General features: G+C 45.3%; 1 protein-coding gene across 1 annotated transcript in view; it reads right to left on the bottom strand.

Moving 5' to 3' along the window:
• Positions 1–1891: 1891 nt before the first annotated feature.
• Positions 1892–19899, bottom strand: part of LOC125507790 (uncharacterized) — a 174120-nt gene continuing 156112 nt past the window's right edge. The window contains exon 4 of the mRNA XM_087525459.1: positions 1892–2107. Within this exon, the coding sequence (XP_087381585.1) occupies positions 2101–2107 (7 nt within the window). The 3' untranslated portion in view covers positions 1892–2100. The remainder of the gene's footprint in view (positions 2108–19899) is intronic.

Below are 19899 nucleotides of genomic sequence, written 5' to 3' on the forward strand. Positions count from 1 at the left end.
GACTACTTGCTAGCATTAGCCTCATCCACTCTTTGCTTCTACCCATGCTTGATGCATCTCCAGCGGGATCCAAACCGCCATCATGTTGCGTCACTTGGACTGTATGACATCTGAAAACCACAACGGGGGCGTTGCCAGGACAGTGAAGGATGCACAATTGAAGGCATATGTTCCAGATTTCTGTAATTGGACACCATAGAGATTACATGCAAAATTCATCAAATCAACTGCCAGTGTGACATTCTACTCTACCACAACAATCATCAGATCTTGTAGTTGAATAAAGTAATACTGTTTCAATGTCTCATACATCCCTGATGGCCACCATCTTGATCCTCCAATAATCTAGGGATTAGGTGATGAAGGGTTCATAACTCTGTCCAAACTTCAAAAATGACGAAGGGTTGAGCCTATTTGCTGTTCAGAAAAAGAAAATCATGCCAGTCTCTATCCCTTGCCATGTCCCGTTACCAAATATAATTAGCCAATGTTCCAACGAAGATCGATGGAACCACCAAAGCAGAGTAAAACAATTACCAAGGGATGTAGTCAGGCGCCACAATAGTTGTGCTTGTTGTCAGATTTTGGCTTGCCTCCCATGGTAATCGGTAAAGAGCTATTCAATTCTTCTGGTCGCAGACCAGAGCACAGCCCCAAATCTTCTTCCTGTAGCAAGTTTGTTATTATATATGAAGCAATCGTAATCTCGAGCACTGATTTTTTATACACAACATTTACTCATTGACAGAAAACGGACCAAAAGACCAGTCCTAATATTTTCAAGCACAACAAATACGAAGATTGGAGAAAAAAAAGTTCAATACAGGATAAAACCTATCACATGATCTTTCAGTTTTATTTGTTCATGAACTTCAACACGGAGCAACAGGGAATCAAGTAGAGAAGGTGGGATCAAATGAGAAATTGAAGATGGTGTTCCACTCTCCGTCCTTGTAACAATGCAATCTTGCATTCAATTCGTTCATTCCCCAACAAACAAAATTTCTTGCTGGTGCTTGCCGCGCGGTTGGAGGCTTGAGCAGGGGATCTTGTGCCCACCATCCAGCTCGGAGAGGAGATCCCGCCGGAGGAGGGAATCCTACCAGATGAGGGGAGCATGGGTCTCCGCGCCTCAATCCAGCCAGAAGGAGCCGCCATTGCGCCGATGGAGCACGATGTGCTCAGAGATGAGAGGGAGGGGCATCTAGATAAGTCTGAGTTCTATTGTTTTAAATTTATTTTCTAACGGCGCAGCCAACATAGAGTTGGGGTGAACAAAGAGGCACAAAAGAGCCAAGATGACCATGTGGGCAGAGATAAGCTTGATGCTAACTGGAAAATGGTGGAAAGAGGAAGGGGATGGTGATAGTGATAGTGATTAGACAGTCAAAACCTGCATGCTCAACACTCGTTGCGGTAAGTGGCCCAAAATAGTTCTACGTGGGGGTGCAAGTCGATTTAGAAGGAAGCAGGTTGAATTCAGAAAATGTGAGTTAAGCGAGTCAATGTGCCTAGGTTGAATTGGAAAATGAGAAAGTTGCGTAGTGACGAATCTTGGTAGCATCACTAACTATATTAATCTGCATGTGTTGTTCTCCGGTTGCGATGATGCATAGGTACCTTAGTTAAGAGACATGGAAAAGAACATTATTTCTCCGTTGCAACCGCACAGGCATATTTGCTAATAAACAAAAACACCCCAACACCAAACCAATCCAAACAAACAAAAACCAAGTTCATTTGCATCGGCCAGTTGGAGTTGCCCTTACGTGATCAGCATTCGAGTTGCCCAAAGGGCACTCTCGGACAACATACCTACAGTATGAAACGTAGGTACAGCGGCTACAGGCCTACGGCAACCCAGTACCACATGCTCAGTCTCGAAGTTACGAAACCATAACAGAAGCATATTCAGCACGCATTCACGATGCACTGATAGAACGTTAACTTAACATCCACCATAGTTACAAATCCATGTTACATAATTCACTTATAGCCCCATGCTTCAGAATTCATTCATAATCCAGAAAATAGTTTATTCAGGATACTGTTCCAGATCATAGTTTTGATGCTTCTGGTGTTTACTGCATTCCCCTGTCATCAGACCCTGTCAGAACAAAGAACACCATGAATAGCGGTTTCACAGATGAAGCATTGGTAACAAAACTAATGGAAAATTTAAGACTTCAATTAATGGTTAAGGAAGCAAAATACATATAAACATATTAGAAACAAGAACTTCACAGAAAAGCAGTAGCTTGAGTGCAACAATTAAGCAAGCATGTGCACATTAACTACTAAGATACTCCCTCCGTCCAAAAATATTTGCCATCAAAATGGATAAAAAAAGATGTATCTAGAACTAATATACGTCTAGATACATCCCCTTTTATTCATTTTGATGACAAGTATTTCCGGACGGAGGGAGTACAATTTATAACCCAAAATTTACACAGGCTGTTCTGAAGAAGTCATTAGGGCCTAAGTATGTGAACTCCACTGCGGTGGTCTGTTAACTCAATACTTTTTCGGTGGCTCCGAATTTCAAACAGAATTACGCAATTAATAACCAATTACAGAAGGACTAGATGGATAAAAATACTCCCTACGTATCAAAATATAGGACGTTTTTGACAGTCATAGTGCCAAAAAACATCTTATATTTTGATACAGAGGGAGTACATGAAAGTGGGCCAACAAAAAGACAAGAGACAAAACAATGCTAGAGAAATAGTAAACATATGCCCCACAGAACAAAAGTGAAGACAAACAACAATACGACTTAACATGGTGTAAGCATTTGACAAGACAAGGTATATACATGACAACTAAGTTCATATTTTGGTTACATTTCATAAAGGACAGACCACCTGACTCCTAATGAGTTTGAGTTCTACACAGGTTCATCTAGTTAAGACATGCAGGTAAAAATCCCAAAAACAAAGCTAGGTTATATAGTTGGTTGCGCATTAACTCGTTTTAAAGTTAAAGAATATAGGTGGGTTAGGTATAAGAGGGGATAATCTGAAATTTTTCTGTGTTCAAGAACAATTGAACGTTTCCTCAAAAAGTAGGGACAGCTAAGTCAACAGAAGCATTAGCGAGCTCTGGAAAGCACCAATATAATTAATTAGAAAATACACAGTATGAATTCAACTGTGCTAAAATAACAAAGTAGAGACCATTTGAAGAGACAAGTTTTTCTACAAGGTAACTTGACCTGATGTTTTAGAGGATAAGTATTTGAGTCCAAAGAACAGATTTACTGGGCGCTGCAGAATTGCATTGGGAAAAATACAATTTTCCCAATTTAAGCATGGGCTTAGAAGTTTGCTAGATGGTACAAATTATTCCATGAAGTTTTAGGGCTTCCATGTAATCATAGTTCAGACGACAGGTGAAGGTACATAAGTATGCTATATATAAACTAGGTGTCATTTTAACAGCCATCTATTGCTAATACCTCATCAATAAAAGGATGTTAATGACAGCAATCCTAAGGTGCTGGTTTTGCCAATGCAGAAATGTATTGGAAAAATTAATACTGCAACTTGAGAGTAAACTGCAGTATGAGCAACCTGATTTTTTTAAGATAAAAGCTATCTATTTATTTTCTGAAGTTGCATAAAACAACAGTCCGACACCATTTGGATAAAAGTGGTCACTGCTCAACTGGCTGATGCAACATTAAACATCAGAGATTGCAGAAACTGCAGCTTACTCGAGAGTAAACCAAGTGCATATTTGAAATGTGTTAGTGTTGGTGCAATGTTAAGTTAGAAAACAAAGGTTGGAATTTCATACACATAAAATACTACCTACCATGAGGAATTCTTTATCCCTCCAGCCTCAGGTTCTTCTCCTTGGCACCTTGAGCCTTCTGCTATCTTTGGCTTCTTGCATTCCACCTCATCTCCAATAGGAGTGTGTGGTCGTTTCGTGATATCGGGTTTCTTTTCATCATCTAAGAGCTGAACAGGCAGAAACATGTTGGAGATCAGAAGCAGGTATTAGTCAAAGAATGGAGAGACAAATTCGCCCAACATAAAGAATATAGTGCATATTTTAACATATTACATATGGATAGAACGAAGCTTGTTACCACCTTCCCTACCTTTCTATCCGACTCGTCCACATCCACGTCGTCGTCCTCGTCGTCTTCGTCGTCCTCGTCGCCATCCTCGCCCTCGACGATGTAGAATACATCACGAGCACGTTCGAAAGCACTCATTTCCTAAATAAATATAAGGAGAATATATCCTAAGGATTAACTGAGGTATACAGATCCAGCACGGGATTACGAATTATAGCGATCTTGAAACAGACGGAGACCTGAAATCTGGATGGAAGGACAAAACTGAAATCTGGATGGAAGGACAAAACTAGACGACGAAAGACAAGTGAGTGATTGGGCGCACCTCTCGTAACTTGTCGATCTTTTGCTCGAACGTCTTACCATCAGAACTGTTCATGATCGCGCGGATCTTGTCCAGACCAAAGTGTTGGAACAGGTCGGTCAGGCGAGGAGGAAGAGGCGACGATCTATGGGAAGCTTCCATAAGCTTCTAGGCCCGGTTTTGTGAAGCTTCCGGCTCTTTTACCCGTTTTTTTTCTTTTCTGTCTCTTTTTTTTCGCTTTTTACTCTTTTTCCTTTTCTTTTTTAAAGAAGATACCTCGCACCCCTGCCAGTAGAAGCAATGCATCACCCCCAATGATTCTTTCCAAAAAACAAAACGTTTGGAGCCAGCAGTCCGGCCGGACTTTCCGCTGGCCTGCACGCCACGCTGGCGCACGCATACATGTAAACAATCGTCTCGCGCGAGCCAAGTGTACATGGGTGGGCCCGCGCGCGAAACTGCCCTTCTCCTTTCCTCTTTCGTCAACCCCCAGCCGACGCGGCTCTGCTCCTTCACAGACCGCAGCCTCCCTCCATGCCTCTCGCAACTTGTGCAAGCTCTGTCACCAGCGGCGAAGTGCTACCACCGGCTAGCGAGATGTTGCAACTCTACTCTACCAGCCGACGAGGAGCACAGAAAAGCTACAACCCCCCGCCGATGTGCTGGAACCGTGTGCAAAAAAATTGCAACCCCACGTCAACGGCAACGAAGGAGAAGCAAACTACGTGAGGCAACCGGCGAAAGAACTTTGCTAGAAACGGCCAAGTTTTTTGTTGCAACCGTTGCCATTTTTTGCTACTACCGGCGCCGGATTTGCTACATCCATCACGGCGGAGCTACGACCTACTATGGCGGTGGCTTTTTTTGTTGCAACCGTTGTTGGATTTTGGTACTACCGTCGATGGATTTTGCTACATACATTATGCCGGAGCTGCGACCTGCATGTAAGCAGTCACGTTAGCACTGTCTGGTCCCACATGTAAGCAGCCACGTCACCATCTACCAGGCCCATATGTCAGCACCATTGACCGGAAGGGAAGAGAGGGAGTGTGATCCTGAGAGAAAATGGGCTCCCTGGGTCACTCCCCTGGCAAAGTTATGAAGTGTCGTTTCCTCTCCTTGAGCCTACCCGGGTGCGACGCCGCCGATTCAATCTTACACTAATCATACACGCAAATGTGCGATCAAGATCAGGGACTCACGGGAAAATATCACAACACAACTCTAGACACAAATTAAAAATAATACAAGCTTCATATTACAAGCCAAGGGCCTCGAGGGCTCGAATACAGAAACTCAAATACAAACGAGCCAGCGGAAGCAACAATATCTAAGTACATACATAAGGTTAAACAGGACTGCCTTAAGAAGGCAAACACAAAAACAACAACGATCGAAGAGGCAAGGCCTCCTGCCTGGGACCTCCTAACTACTCCTAGTCGGCGGCGGTCTCCATGTAGAAATAGGCACCATAGGGGTAGTAGTAGTCGACGGGGGTGGTGAAAGTGCTAGTTATCGACTAGAGGGGGGTGAATAGGCGATTTTTATGAAAGTCTTCAAAACACGAGGTCTATGAAGACAAACAGATGAAATCAACCTATTGATATGCAGCAGAAGATAGACTACACTAGACAAGTCATAGTCAAGTAAGCATTACAGTGAAAGTACGAAGACTATCAGTAGCTAGGTAGTATGGATCAGAATGGAAGACAGTATGAAGCCAAACAGGTAATAGTCTTCACACAGTGAAGTTAATCAAATCAGACAAGCAAGCAATGACTTCACGAAGACAAACTGAAAAGTAAAGGAAGTTGGGGATAGAACCAGTTGCTTGGTGAAGACAGGGATTTGGTAGACCAGTTCCAGTTGCTGTGACAATTGTACGTCTGGTTAGGGAGGCTGAGATTGAACTCAGCAGACCGCGTCTTCACCTTATTCCCCTTGAGCTAAGGACACCCAGTCCTCGCCCAATCACTCTGATAAGTCGTCTAGGTAGACTTCCAAACCTTCACAAACTTCGTTCACCGGCGATCCACAACGGCTCTTGGATGCTCAAAACGCGACGCCTAACCGGCTAGAGGATTCATAGTCCTCAAGTGTAACAAGTCTTCAGGTTACGCGGACAGAAAGACTTCAGTGACGCCTAACACTCTTTGGCTCTGGGTGTTTTGGGCTTTGTCCTCGCAAGGATCTCTCTCTCAAAGGCTTCGAAGGTGGGTTGCTCTCAAACGACAAAAGCCGTGCACTAACTCTGAGCAGCCACCAATTTATGGTGTAGGGGTGGGCTAATTATAGCCTGGAGGCAACCCGACATGATATGTCCGAAATGACCCTGGGTCACTAAGGAACCGACACGTGACAAACAGTCGGATTTCAAACACACGCGACATCTTGGCTTGTGCTATAAGCAAAGCTGACTCATCCAGCTCTGAATAAGATTTGCTCTCATTATCTTCGCTTGAAGACATAGGATTTTGGTTGAGCATCACATCAGTCACTCTGACTTTGTTCACTTGGACCCCACTTAACAGTACGGTGGTTCCTATGACTCAATAAAGAAGAAATGGAAACTATAAAACAACTATGTCTTTGCACTCCATAGTCTTCAAGTGAATGTCTTCACATGTCATTATCTTCATCGTGAATGTCTTCACGAGCCACCATTGTCTTCAATGTCTTCACACATTTTTAGGGGTCATCTCTGGTAGGTAAACCAAATCAATAAGGGACTACTACCTGTGTTATCCTGCAATTCTCACAAACACATTAGTCCTTCAACCAAGTTTGTCATCAATGCTCCAAAACCAACTAGGGGTGGCACTAGATGCACTTACAATCTCCCCCTTTTTGGTGATTGATGACAAACTGGTTGAAGTTCTCAACGGGATAAAAGTATGTGAAAGTTTAGGATCATAGGCATTGTCTTCATAAGTTGAGGAGGCTCCCCTTGAAGATGTGCATATGAGTAGTTTGCTTTTGAATGCAAATGCACATGGCAGGTTTTACTTTGTGGAGATCCTCTTCAACACATGAAGACAATTCATCATGCATACATAAGAATAGTGAAGATAATGAAATGCATAATGAGAAATGGGCGTCTACAAAATGACTTCATGCAGAATTTATCATTGCATCACAAAGTAGCAGCAAAAGTAGCAGACGACCATCAAGTTTAAGTGTTACAACTCAAGAGCCAAATAGTTTCAAAATGAGAGTTGTAAGAACTTAGCAAAAATTTAGGCAACTACCCATATGGACCCGCTTGAAGACTATCAACCTCATATGCTTCTCCCCCTTTTGTCAGTAAGGACCAAAAAGGTTTGAAGACATAGAGGATCTACTCGTTCCTAGTTGGATAAGATGTTGGAGCAGCAGGGTCGATGTTGGAGTTGGGTGTAGATGGGCCTGCCGCAGAGTTGTGGTGTAGTGAAGCCATTGCGGGTGAAGTGGCGTCGTCTTCTTCATCGACGACTCTCGCAACAACAGTTGTAGCCGAAGATGAAAAATCAGAATCTTCAATAGAAGGTGTTGGACGCCAACTTGCAGATCATGGTGGCCTGGAGTCAAACTTGAATTTCTCTATGAAGCCATCTTCGCGAAGATCATCTTCAGAGCAGAGTAGTGTGAGGCTCTTCCAGGACCTCCAACAGGCTTCATGCGCAACGAATGAGTACTTTGTGGCTAAGTTGCGAATGCGATTGACGTCAACCAGAAGACTCTGCATTTGGCTCTTTAGCTAGTCATGATGCCTATCTTTTTTCTGATGTAGGGATACCAGAAGCTCACGGTCGTTGAGGACACGGGGATGCTTCTGAGGCCTTTGAGCAATTGTACTGGCTGTGGCTTCAGTGTTGGCACGATGCGGCAGACGCAAGTTGCCAGCCAAAGGATAAGCAAGAGTAGCAGAATTTGGCACATGAATCCCTTCAATTGGCTGAGTGAAGCTTTGATGTTCTGCATTTTGCAAGTGAAGTGGCTTCTTAGTAGGCTCGGGGTAGATAGCTTCATGATACATGTCAACATTAGGCAAGAATACAACGTGGTTGCGAGATGAAGGTTGATAGTTGACTGTGGAATGGAGCTTGATCAGGCGCATAACCTAGGGAGCATAGAATTTCACACCAAAGATATCAATGCCAGAAGCTGCAAGCTGTCGGATGAAGAAATCTTGTGTATTGAATCTGATGCCACTGATGATATAGAAGACTAATGTCTTCATGGTGCCTTTGAGTTTGGCTTCAGAAGAGTTGCCTTTGATAATGTGACACTCCCAAAAATTTTAATTGGTTTTCATCAAAAACTTTGTTGAATTCCTTTTGAGGGCATTTAAAAATTTCTTTTCCAGAAATCCTTCATCTTAAAAACTTCCTTCTCTTTGGCAAGGATTTTATTTTTCTTCAAAACTATGGTGTTTGATCTTTTGAAATTTCTTCTCTGTTGGTTCCCCCTCAAATTATTTTGGGAGTTTAATCTTTTTCTTTTAAAAAGTAACTCTATGAAAATTTGGGATTTTCATATCTTGGAAACCACCCATGGTTTTACCATGTCTCCTATAGTAAAAATTCTCAAAACCCCTCCCTCCACCTTTGGACAATCTAACTTCTCTATCTCAACAAGTCCAAACAAGTTTTGGATTTTATTTCAATTATTTTATCTCCCCAAAACTTTTCTGCCATTTATTTTGAGCCTAAGTAATTTTCAAAGCAAGTACCACTTTGGCTTTGAGTTTTTGTCCCAAACCAACTTCCCTGGATTGTCTTTAGTACCCACAACCTAGAACCATCTTGATCCACTCTTCTTCTTTTAAAAAATTTCAAATTTCACTCACTGCAAGTTTGGACCAGATTTGCCAAATTTGGTGAAATTCATATCTACACTCCTCCAAAAATTCCACCAAAAATCATGCAGCCTACTGGAGCAATGAGAAGCCACTCCACCAAATTTCAGCTCAAGGAAAAATCCCTAGATGCCAAAAGCATTCTGTCGAACACCTGAGCTGCACTGTTCTTTGCATTTTTAGTAAAGTTCAGTAAAATTCAGTTTTACAGTGTCGTTTTCTTCAGAGTTCAGTCACAAGCTCACAGTGCGCTTGGCTCGATGCTCGCAGCCCCTCCCTCTTGTCCGGAGCTTCACACGCATGCGTGGAGCCTTCCTGGCGTCGGTGGCGCGCTGGCCCGCCCCCGCCGGCGTCTTCTGCGGCGTCGGGACCTCCCGTGGCGGCCGACAGAAGGCACACCACGGCAGAACGCCGTTCAGCGCCGCCCAAAGCCCCCTGGATCTCCGCGTGGCCTCATGCTTGCCAGCGCACGCGGGCAGCACCGCCGCCGTGGCCTGGCACGCGCAGGGCGCGCTCCCTGCCGCCGACGTGCCGCACGGCCGTTCCGTTGGGACAGGCCGTAAAACCCCCTCCCGTGCTGAGCTGGACCCTGGAATGGCACCACTACTCCACCTAGGCAATGCCCAAGCTCCTAATTCCACTGCCCAACCGCAGCGCCACCGTAATCGCTCGCCGGACTTATCCCGTTCACGGCAACCGCCTCGGGCCGGCTATATATAGCGCCCCTAAGTTCCCTCTCGCCCCCGCACACCTCCACCACCACACTGGACCCCGACCAGCAACTAGAAGAGCCTCGAGGGGCCCTTCTTCCTCGACTCCGGCCGCCTCGCTCCGCCTCGGCCTCCAGCTCGATTCACTCCGGTGAGGCCACCTCTGGCGCCCAAACCTCGTCTGTAGCCTTCTCTAGCACCCAGTGAGCTAACCCCCTCCGCAATTTAATCCTTGCAGCCCTCCTCGGCGAGTTCCATCAACGCCCGAACCACCGTCCGCCGGAGTTGAGACCGCCGTCGACGTGGTGCTCCCCGGCGACCAACAACACCACCCACCGTTGCGGAAGGACACGGTGAGCACGTTGGTAACCTCCGATCCCCTTACCTCACCGTGGATCGCCGCCGGCGACCACCGCAACCCTCGGGCGCCGACGAGCCTCGTCCCTCCCATTTGAAAGTTTAAACATGACAAGTGGGACCCGCTGTCAGCCTCTCTGTCCTTTCTAAACGAAGCGTTTTCTGAAAACGCCTTCTGCCAAATGCGCTTTCCCTTTGGGCTGGCGTAGTTTCTGCCGAAGCGTTTTCTGTTTTTATAAGCTAGCCCCTGGAGACTTTCTGTTTCATTACAGATGAGTCCCTGGACAAAAACCCTTATAACTTTTAAACAGAAAGGTATTTTTGATTGATTCTTTTTCTGTTCTCTTTAAAATTTTGTCTAGTTTTTTATCAGATTTATTTGAAAAATATTTGGAATACTTTTTGTGCACCCCTTGGTATTTACGATAGCGCATATATTTTCTTTATACCGTAGATACCGAAGGAGGTGACGGAGCCGCGAACTTCACCGAGCTAGGCTCCGACTACTCTGAACCAGGCAAGCATGTTTGAACTTTTGATATGATGAGTGTCTTGGCATGTTTTGCATTTAGTTAGTTTCATGGCATGTTGATGAGCATACCGATGAACGTTATTTTATGCAATGTTGAGGTAAGTGAGTTCGATGATCCATAAGTGGATGGATGTGAGTATGAATGGCCATGTGTTGGCATGAGGATGGGTAAGATGGCAGTGTTGTAGCATGCCAGTCTTATGCCAGGCTAAGTGACTGCAGTGTCAAGCCGTATCGGTCCAGTTCCTCCCATTTCCTTCCCTGTACTACCACATGTTTTCCGCAAGGAATATGGTTTAGTAAGTTGCAAACCGCTTTCCTGGTACACACCAAAAGGAGAGGCCGGGATGATGGTTCCATGGCCCTGGATTAAAGCCAGTCATCCGGTCAGGGGGCATGGGTGTTTCCGGTTGGGACCGAGAGGGGGGCAGCCCTTAGAGCGCGCGTATATAAATTTGATCCCATGCTATTCGAGATTGTGATCTCCCCGTCTCAAAAGTTTTTCTTCGACGATGTCTAGGGTGATTCCTAGCATCGAGAGGTAGGATGGGTGTGTACTTGTTAGCTGTGTTTCTTCCGAAATACCGTAAACGGAACTAGTCCTTCGTGACTACGGAAATCCGTTGGCTGTGGGAAATTTTTGTACAAACTCTGCAGAGTCATATATTCCTTGAATCATCTATTCTATGTCCAAGATCAGTATCATCTTATCCTGACAAGTGCCAGTTTGATGACAGAGACTCCGGTGAATCCCATGAGTGCTAAGTCCGGCTAAATTTTATTCCTGTGGATGGACTAACCTGTTTATTATCATGAATTGAATATTTATTATGAGTATTATTTAGCTGTGAATAAAGCCCTTTCTGCGATGTCGCTCAGGCGTCCGACTGTGGCATTTCTTTTAAAGCCCTTTCTGCGATGTCGCTCAGACGTCCGACTGTGGCATTTCTTTTAAAGCCCTTTATGTGGTGTCGCTAAGACGCCCGACTGTGGCATTTCTTTTAAAGCCCTTTCTGCGATGTCGCTCAGACGTCCGACTGTGGCATTTCTTTTAAAGCCCTTTATGTGGTGTCGCTAAGACGCCCCACTGTGGCATTTCTTTTAAAGCCCTTTCTGCGATGTCGCTCAGACGTCCGACTGTGGCATTTCTTTTAAAGCCCTTTATGTGGTGTCGCTAAGATGCCCGACTGTGGCATTTCTTTTAAAGCCCTTTCTGCGATGTCGCTCAGACGTCCGACTGTGGCATTTCTTTTAAAGCCCTTTATGTGGTGTCGCTAAGACGCCCGACTGTGGCATTTCTTTTAAAGCCCTTTCTGCGATGTCGCTCAGACGTCCGACTGTGGCATCATTTCCTTCTATTTATTTGTTCACCTTTCGAGGCGTCACTTCAGACACCCGATCGGTTTTCATTTATGTTTTGTTGGGATTTCAGGCGGACTACCGCCGTTTCCCTTTTTACTTACTTCGTTATGTTAATTTTTGAATATACATTGGTGAATTAATCATGACGCATTCATGCATGCATTTGTTATATCTTACGTCCGAACTGTCTTGCGAGTACTTTCAAAGTACTCACTGGCTTGTTCATTTGGCCAGATGCTGATGAAGGCGATCTCATGGATGAAGAGTTCGATAGCGAGTCCGACGCCTAGAGGAATCCCAGTCAGTTTCGTGCGACCCTGGATTTGGTCACTGTATTATATCCGCTTCCGCAACCCGAATAAATTTATCGAGCCTCACCTCGACGCTCGATGAGATGCCAGTTTGAGAGTCGTGTTATCACACTCCCCACTGTGTTATTCCACCATCACTTTATCCTCGAGTCAGTAGTATGCCACCACACCATTGTGTTATATCCGCCATTATGTATAATTATTGGCGCACTTGTAATAATTTGTTGAGCAGCCCTAGCTCAACCCTGTAATATATCCTATGCTACTGGCTTATTGTATCAAGAATTTGTCTACCAGTGAGGAGGATTTCTCTCATACTGGACTCAAAAGATTGGTTTCTCAATAAATATTTTTTATTGGAAAACCGGTCGTGACAGGCTTGGTACCAGAGCCAGGCTGACTGTAGGAAGCCACTAGGTGCGATCGCTAATTGGTTATTAGCATGATAGAGCTAATTTATATTTTTGCAATTGTAGTCATTTTCTGACTGTCAGCATAAATTTATGATCTGACCATTCAGAATTTTGCTTACCTTTGTAGATGGCCGACAACAGCTGCGAGTCTCAGACCTTCGCCAACGTGCCCGATGGGTTCGTCAAGCTTCTCTCCTTCATCGTTCAGGTCGCGATGGGGCCGTCTGTGCGCCCAGTCTTCACACTCTACCAGCGCAAGGTCAACGACAGTCTGACCATGCACCAGGTCACGGTGCAGTTCAGGGGAGGGCGTGGTGAGTTACGCCGCTTCCGGTTCGTGGGAAGAGCCATGCCTACGGAGAGGCATGCTATGCAGATGGCAGCCCGTGAGGCGATAGCTCGCCGTAGGGATGTCCTTCCCGCGATGAAGACTCGTCGCTACCGCTATCTTCCATGCCATGTGCCTTACACATGTCACTACGCATTCTCCTGCCCCAGAGGAGAACGAGATGAGGCTTTTGCGATGCTTATTGAGTATCTCCGGGCTCTGGAGGCAGCCTTCGACAACCTGGTGGACGACTTCGTAGCTGCCCGCATGGACTCAGTCCATGGCTGTGCCGCCAACAGGAGGGAGCTCCTGCCCGCCGCACCGCCACTGAGTTTTGTCTCGTCATCAGCATCTTATGCACCTACTCGTCGCCTGCCTACCACCGAAGAGTTCAACCAGGCCATTGCGCCCACTTCAGCGCGCACTGCACCACCCGCTGTGCCTACTCCTATTCGTGTTGCTCCGCCCCTGGCACCCGCTCCATCTACCCGACGCATCTCTTCACGTCTGGAGCCTATTAGTGAGGAGGAGGTCGAGTCCCCAGCCTCACTGCGCCTCACCCTTGGCAGGGCCAAGGAGATCGTCAACATTTCCGGCTGAGTACGCTTGCCCGTCATGCGATGTACCGCTTTGTAAGATATGTACATAGGTTGTGAGGAGTAGCCTGTTTGCGCATCATGTAGGAACTGGAGAAGTGCACTAGCCTAAATAACATGTCAGGATTATGTACGCATATCCTGAGTGATGTATTGTATAATTATCACCCGCGTGTAAGATATGTAATGAACAGTCCTTCTCCGTGCGCAATTCGAATTGTTTTCTTAAGTGATCTTGGTCATTTAAATTATTCGCCATCCTTGTGTAATATTTGGATTTGTTTTTGCGACCATCTTCGCTTTTCTTATGAGTTTTACAAAATATATCCCCAGAGTGAAAAATGTCTCGTCCTTGGACTCGCTCCATGCCTACTCCGCTAGAGGAAGATTATGACACTCAACCAGGCAACAATTTCACACAAGGGCAGTCGAGTCAACAGAACAGTGAAACGGCACTTTCCCAAATGTGCCGCCTTTATGAACAGAGTCAGCAACAACATCGTGAAATGATGAACCAAGTCATCAACATGGGGAATCACCATGGACAGTATCAGCAGCAATCCAAGTTATCTGAGCTTCAGAAGACACGTCCCCAAACATTTTCTCACACTGACAAACCTCTTGAAGCCGAGGACTAGCTTCGAGATATGGAGAGGAAATTAATTATTGCAAAATGTTCAGACCCCGAAAAGGTATTGTATGCTCCGCACTATCTCACAGGAGCAGCCGCATCGTGGTGGGAGAATTTTCTGCACATGCATCCCAACGAAAATGACATAACCTGGGATGATTTCAAGAAAGGTTTCCGTGGTGCACACATTCCTAAGAGTATTATGAAAATCAAGAAGAGAGAGTTCGATGATCTCAAGCAAAGGAATATGACAGTGTCAGATTTCCACAGTCAATTTACTCTATTGTCCCGTTACGCCAGTGAAGAACGTATGACTGAAAGCAAGAAGATGGAGAAATTCCTTGACGGTCTGGCGCCCGCGCTTAAATGCCAACTGGTCGTGCACACTTTTCCTGATTTTAAAACACTGGTGGACAAAGCCATTACTCTGGAAAATGAGAGACGCAGTCTGGAAGATATCCGCAAGCGAAAAAGGGACCAGACTAACCATGCTCGCAATCACTGAAGCAAGACAGATTTTCAAAAGGGTGGGACGCACAAAACCTCATCCAACGTCTCACGCCCAATCAAGAATTTTCATGCAAGGGACAAGGAGTTCACATATCGCCCAGGCGTTACTTGCTACGCTTGTGGAGAAGAAGGGCACTACGCCAAACAGTGCCCCAAGCCAAGGAACTCGACCCCGAAGCCAAACAATGGTGGAAATAATTCAGCGCCCAAGCGCAACAATTTCAACCCCAACCACAACCACAGGAAGGGTCATCTAAACCACGTGACCAAAGAAGAAGCACAAAATGCTCCGGATATCGTACTCGGTACGTTTCCTGTCAACACAATACCTGCAACGGTTTTGTTTGATTCTGGAGCTTCTCACTCTTTCATTTCGAAAAGTTTTGCTTTGCAAAATAATTTTTCGATGCTTCCTTTGGAAAAATCCATGATCATCAAGTCCCCTGGGATTCAGCAAGTTACTCAGAGTTACTGTCAGAATGTGGTTATTGAGATCGAAGGATTGAAATTTTACTCCAATCTTATTGTGTTGGAAAATAAAGGACTGGATGTCATACTAGGGATGGACTGGTTAACCACCAACAAAGGTTTTATTGACTGTTTCAACCGGACCGTAATTCTCACGCACCACCACGGGAAGACAATAAAAGTATCATCCAAGGAAAGAAAAATACCCCGACAACCAAGATTGAATAAGGTGGACATTTCTGAGCTGAACAAGGTTCCAGTAGTGTGTGAATTTCCAGACGTATTCCCTGAAGAGCTACCCGGCATGCCACCAGACCGAGAGATAGAATTCAGCATTGAGCTCGCACCAGGAACCACCCCCATATACAAGAAACCGTACCGAATGGCACCATCTGAATTAATTGAGTTGAAGAAATAAATAAAAGAATTGCTAGACAAAGGATACATTCGAGCCAGCTCCTCACCCTGGGGATCACCAATTTTATTTACCAAAAAGAAAGATGGAACACTGAGATTGTGCATAGACTACCGAGCACTTAACATGGTCACAGTCAAGAACAAATACCCGATGCCACGAATAAATGATTTATTTGATCAGCTCGCTCAAGCCAAGGTATTCTCAAAGATTGACTTAAGGTCAGGATATCATCAATTAAAAGTGCGAACAGAAGATACCCCCAAAACAGCCTTCACCTCCAGATATGGACTATATGAGTTAACAGTTATGCCTTTTGGATTAACAAACGCCCCCGCATATTTTGTTCACCTCATGAACAAAGTATTTATGAAGTTTATGGACAAGTTCGTTGTAGTATTCATCGACGATATTCTAGTATACTCCAAGACACCAGAAGAGCACGCGGAACATCTCAGGATTGTGCTAGGAGAACTCAGGAAACATCAATTGTATGCCAAGTTCAGCAAGTGCGAATTTTGGCTAAGGCAAGTAGGCTTTCTAGGTCACATGCTGACCCAAGACGGTATCGCAGTGGACCCAGAGAAAGTTAGGGCCATACTTGGCTGGAAGGCACCAGCCAGCGTAACGGACGTACGAAGTTTCTTGGGTATGGCAGGATATTACCGCAAATTTATTGAAGGATTCTCCACCCTAGCCAAGCCAATGACGCAGTTACTCAAGAAAGACAAGAAATTTGAATGGACAGAAGCCTGCGAGAAGAGTTTCCAAGAGTTAAAACGGAAACTAACTACAGCACCGGTATTAATTGTACCCGACATACACAAGAATTTTGAAGTGTATTGTGATGCGTCCAGAAAGGGTCTTGGATGCGTGTTGATGCAAGAAGGCAAGGTTGTCGCATACGCTTCACGACAACTCCGCAAGCATGAGGAAAATTATCCCACTCATGATTTAGAAATGGCAGCAGTCATTCATGCACTTAAGGAATGGAGGCATTTCTTACTTGGGAATCGATGTGAAATATACACGGACCATAAAAGTCTCAAATATATTTTCACACAGCCAGAACTAAACTTACGGCAACGACGTTGGTTGGAATTGGTAAAGGATTATGATGTTGGTATCCATTATCATCCAGGAAAAGCAAATGTAGTGGCCGATGCTCTTAGTCGGAACCCCAGCTTCGACGAAAACAGTCTACAAGGCTTAAGGCCGGAATTCCAACAAGAATTTGCCAAACTCAACTTGTTAATGATCGCGGAAGGCACCATATCAAACTTGGAAATAAAGCCCGACCTTGTGGAGTGGATTAAAGAAGCTCAGCCTGGTCACCCCAGTATTGAAGGAATTAAAAAAAAGGTGAGTATGGGCAAGGCCTCGGAGTTCATCATAGGCGATGATGGAATACTATGGTACGGAGATAGACTCTGCGTGCCAAACATAGAGGACCTCAAACAGAAAATCCTAGCTGAAGCACACACCACCCCATATTCAATCCACGCTGGAGGAACCAAAATGTATAGGGATATTCAGGAAAGATTTTGGTGGCATGGTATGAAGAGGGACATAGCCACATTCGTTGCATGCTGCGATTCTTGTCAACGCATAAAAGTTGAGCATCAAAAACCAGCCGGACTACTGCAACCGAACAAAATACCTGAGTGGAAATGGGATGAAATAGGGATGGATTTCATTGTCGGACTACCTCGGTCACGACACGGGAATGATGCCATATGGGTCATCACCGATAGATTAACCAAGGTGGCACATTTTATTCCAGTAAGGACAGCCTACAACACTCAGAAGCTTGCCAGGATTTATCTCTCCCGTATAGTTTGTCTGCATGGAGTCCCGAAGACTATAATATCTGACCGAGGCACTCAATTTGTCTCGAAATTCTGGGATCATTTACAACAGGCTCTGGGAACTCAATTGGCCTTCATTACAGCCTACCATCCCCAGACTGATGGACAGACCGAACGCGTTAACCAAATTTTAGAGGACATGTTGAGAGCATGTGTCCTCACCTATGGAACCAGTTGGGAGGAAAGTCTGCCATATGTCGAGTTCGCATACAACAACAGCTACCAGGCCAGCCTGCAAATGGCACCTTTTGAAGCCCTATACGGACGGAGGTGTCGTACCCCGTTAAATTGGTCAGAGACCGGAGACAGCCGCATCTTCGGACCAGACATGCTCAGAGAAGCCGAGGAAAAGGTCAAGCTAATCAGGGACCGACTCAAGACCGCTCAAAGCCGACAGAAGAGTTATTACGATCAGAAACATCGTGGGGTCAATTTTGAACCCGGTGAATTTGTGTACCTACGAGTATCACCTATGAGGGGACTACAACGGTTCAAGATTAAAGGGAAGTTAGCACCAAGATTCATTGGACCATTCTGCATAGTGGCACGAAGAGGCACTGTAGCCTACCAGCTAGACTTACCCGAAGACTTGTCCGACATCCACGACGTGTTCCACGTCTCTCAATTAAGGAAGTGCGTAAGCAAACCAGAGAAGCAAGTATCCCATGAGAACATTGATGTGCAACCAGACCTCACTTATCGAGAACGCCCAGTAAAAATATTAGAGGAGTCTGAAAGGAGGACCCGACAGAAAACCATCAAATTTTTCAGAGTTCAGTGGAGCAATCACACCGAAAGTGAAGCAACTTGGGAAAGGGAGGATTTTCTTCGGACAGAGCATCCACACTTATTTAAGGATCAGCTGAAATCTCGGGGACGAGATTTTTCCTAAGGGGGTAGGTGCTGTGACACTCCCAAAAATTTTAATTGGTTTTCATCAAAAACTTTGTTGAATTCCTTTTGTGGGCATTTAAAAATTTCTTTTCCAGAAATCCTTCATCTTAAAAACTTCCTTTTCTTTGGCAAGGATTTTATTTTTCTTCAAAACTATGGTGTTTGATCTTTTGAAATTTCTTCTCTGTTGGTTCCCCCTCAAATTATTTTGGGAGTTTAATCTTTTTCTTTCAAAAAGTAACTCTATGAAAATTTGGGATTTTCATATCTTGGAAACCACCCATGGTTTTACCATGTCTCCTATAGTAAAACTTCTCAAAACCCCTCCCTCCACCTTTGGACAATCTAACTTCTCTATCTCAACAAGTCCAAACAAGTTTTGGATTTTATTTCAATTATTTTATCTCCCCAAAACTTTTCTGCCATTTATTTTGAGCCTAAGTAATTTTCAAAGCAAGTACCACTTTGCCTTTGAGTTTTTGTCCCAAACCAACTTCCCTGGATTGTCTTTAGTACTCACAACCTAGAACCATCTTGATCCACTCTTCTTCTTTTCAAAAATTTCAAATTTCACTCACTGCAAGTTTGGACCAGATTTGCCAAATTTGGTGAAATTCATATCTACACTCCTCCAAAAATTCCACCAAAAATCATGCAGCCTACTGGAGCAATGAGAAGCCACTCCACCAAATTTCAGCTCAAGGAAAAATCCCTAGATGCCAAAAGCATTCTGTCGAGCACCTGAGCTGCACTGTTCTTTGCATTTTCAGTAAAGTTCAGTAAAATTCAGTTTTACAGTGTCGTTTTCTTCAGAGTTCAGTCACAAGCTCACAGTGCGCTTGGCTCGATGCTCGTAGCCCCTCCCTCTTGTCCGGAGCTTCACACGCGTGCGTGGAGCCTTCCTGGCGTCGGTGGCGCGCTGGCCTGCCCCCGCCGGCGTCTTCTGCGGCGTCGGGACCTCCCGTGGCGGCCGACAGAAGGCACACCACGGCAGAACGCCGTTCAGCGCCGCCGAAAGCCCCCTGGATCTCCGCGTGGCCTCATGCTTGCCAGCGCACGCGGGCAGCACCGCCGCCGTGGCCTGGCACGCGCAGGGCGCGCTCCCTGCCGCCGACGTGCCGCACGGCCGTTCCGTTGGGACAGGCCGTAAAACCCCCTCCCGTGCTGAGCTGGACCCTGGAATGGCACCACTACTCCACCTAGGTGATGCCCAAGCTCCTAATTCCACTGCCCAACCGCAGCGCCACCGTAATCGCTCACCGGACTTATC

This window comes from Triticum urartu, chromosome 5A, assembly GCF_056163025.1.
Source record: "Triticum urartu cultivar PI428250 chromosome 5A, HENAU_Tu73, whole genome shotgun sequence".
NCBI classification, from domain to species: Eukaryota; Viridiplantae; Streptophyta; class Magnoliopsida; order Poales; family Poaceae; genus Triticum; species Triticum urartu.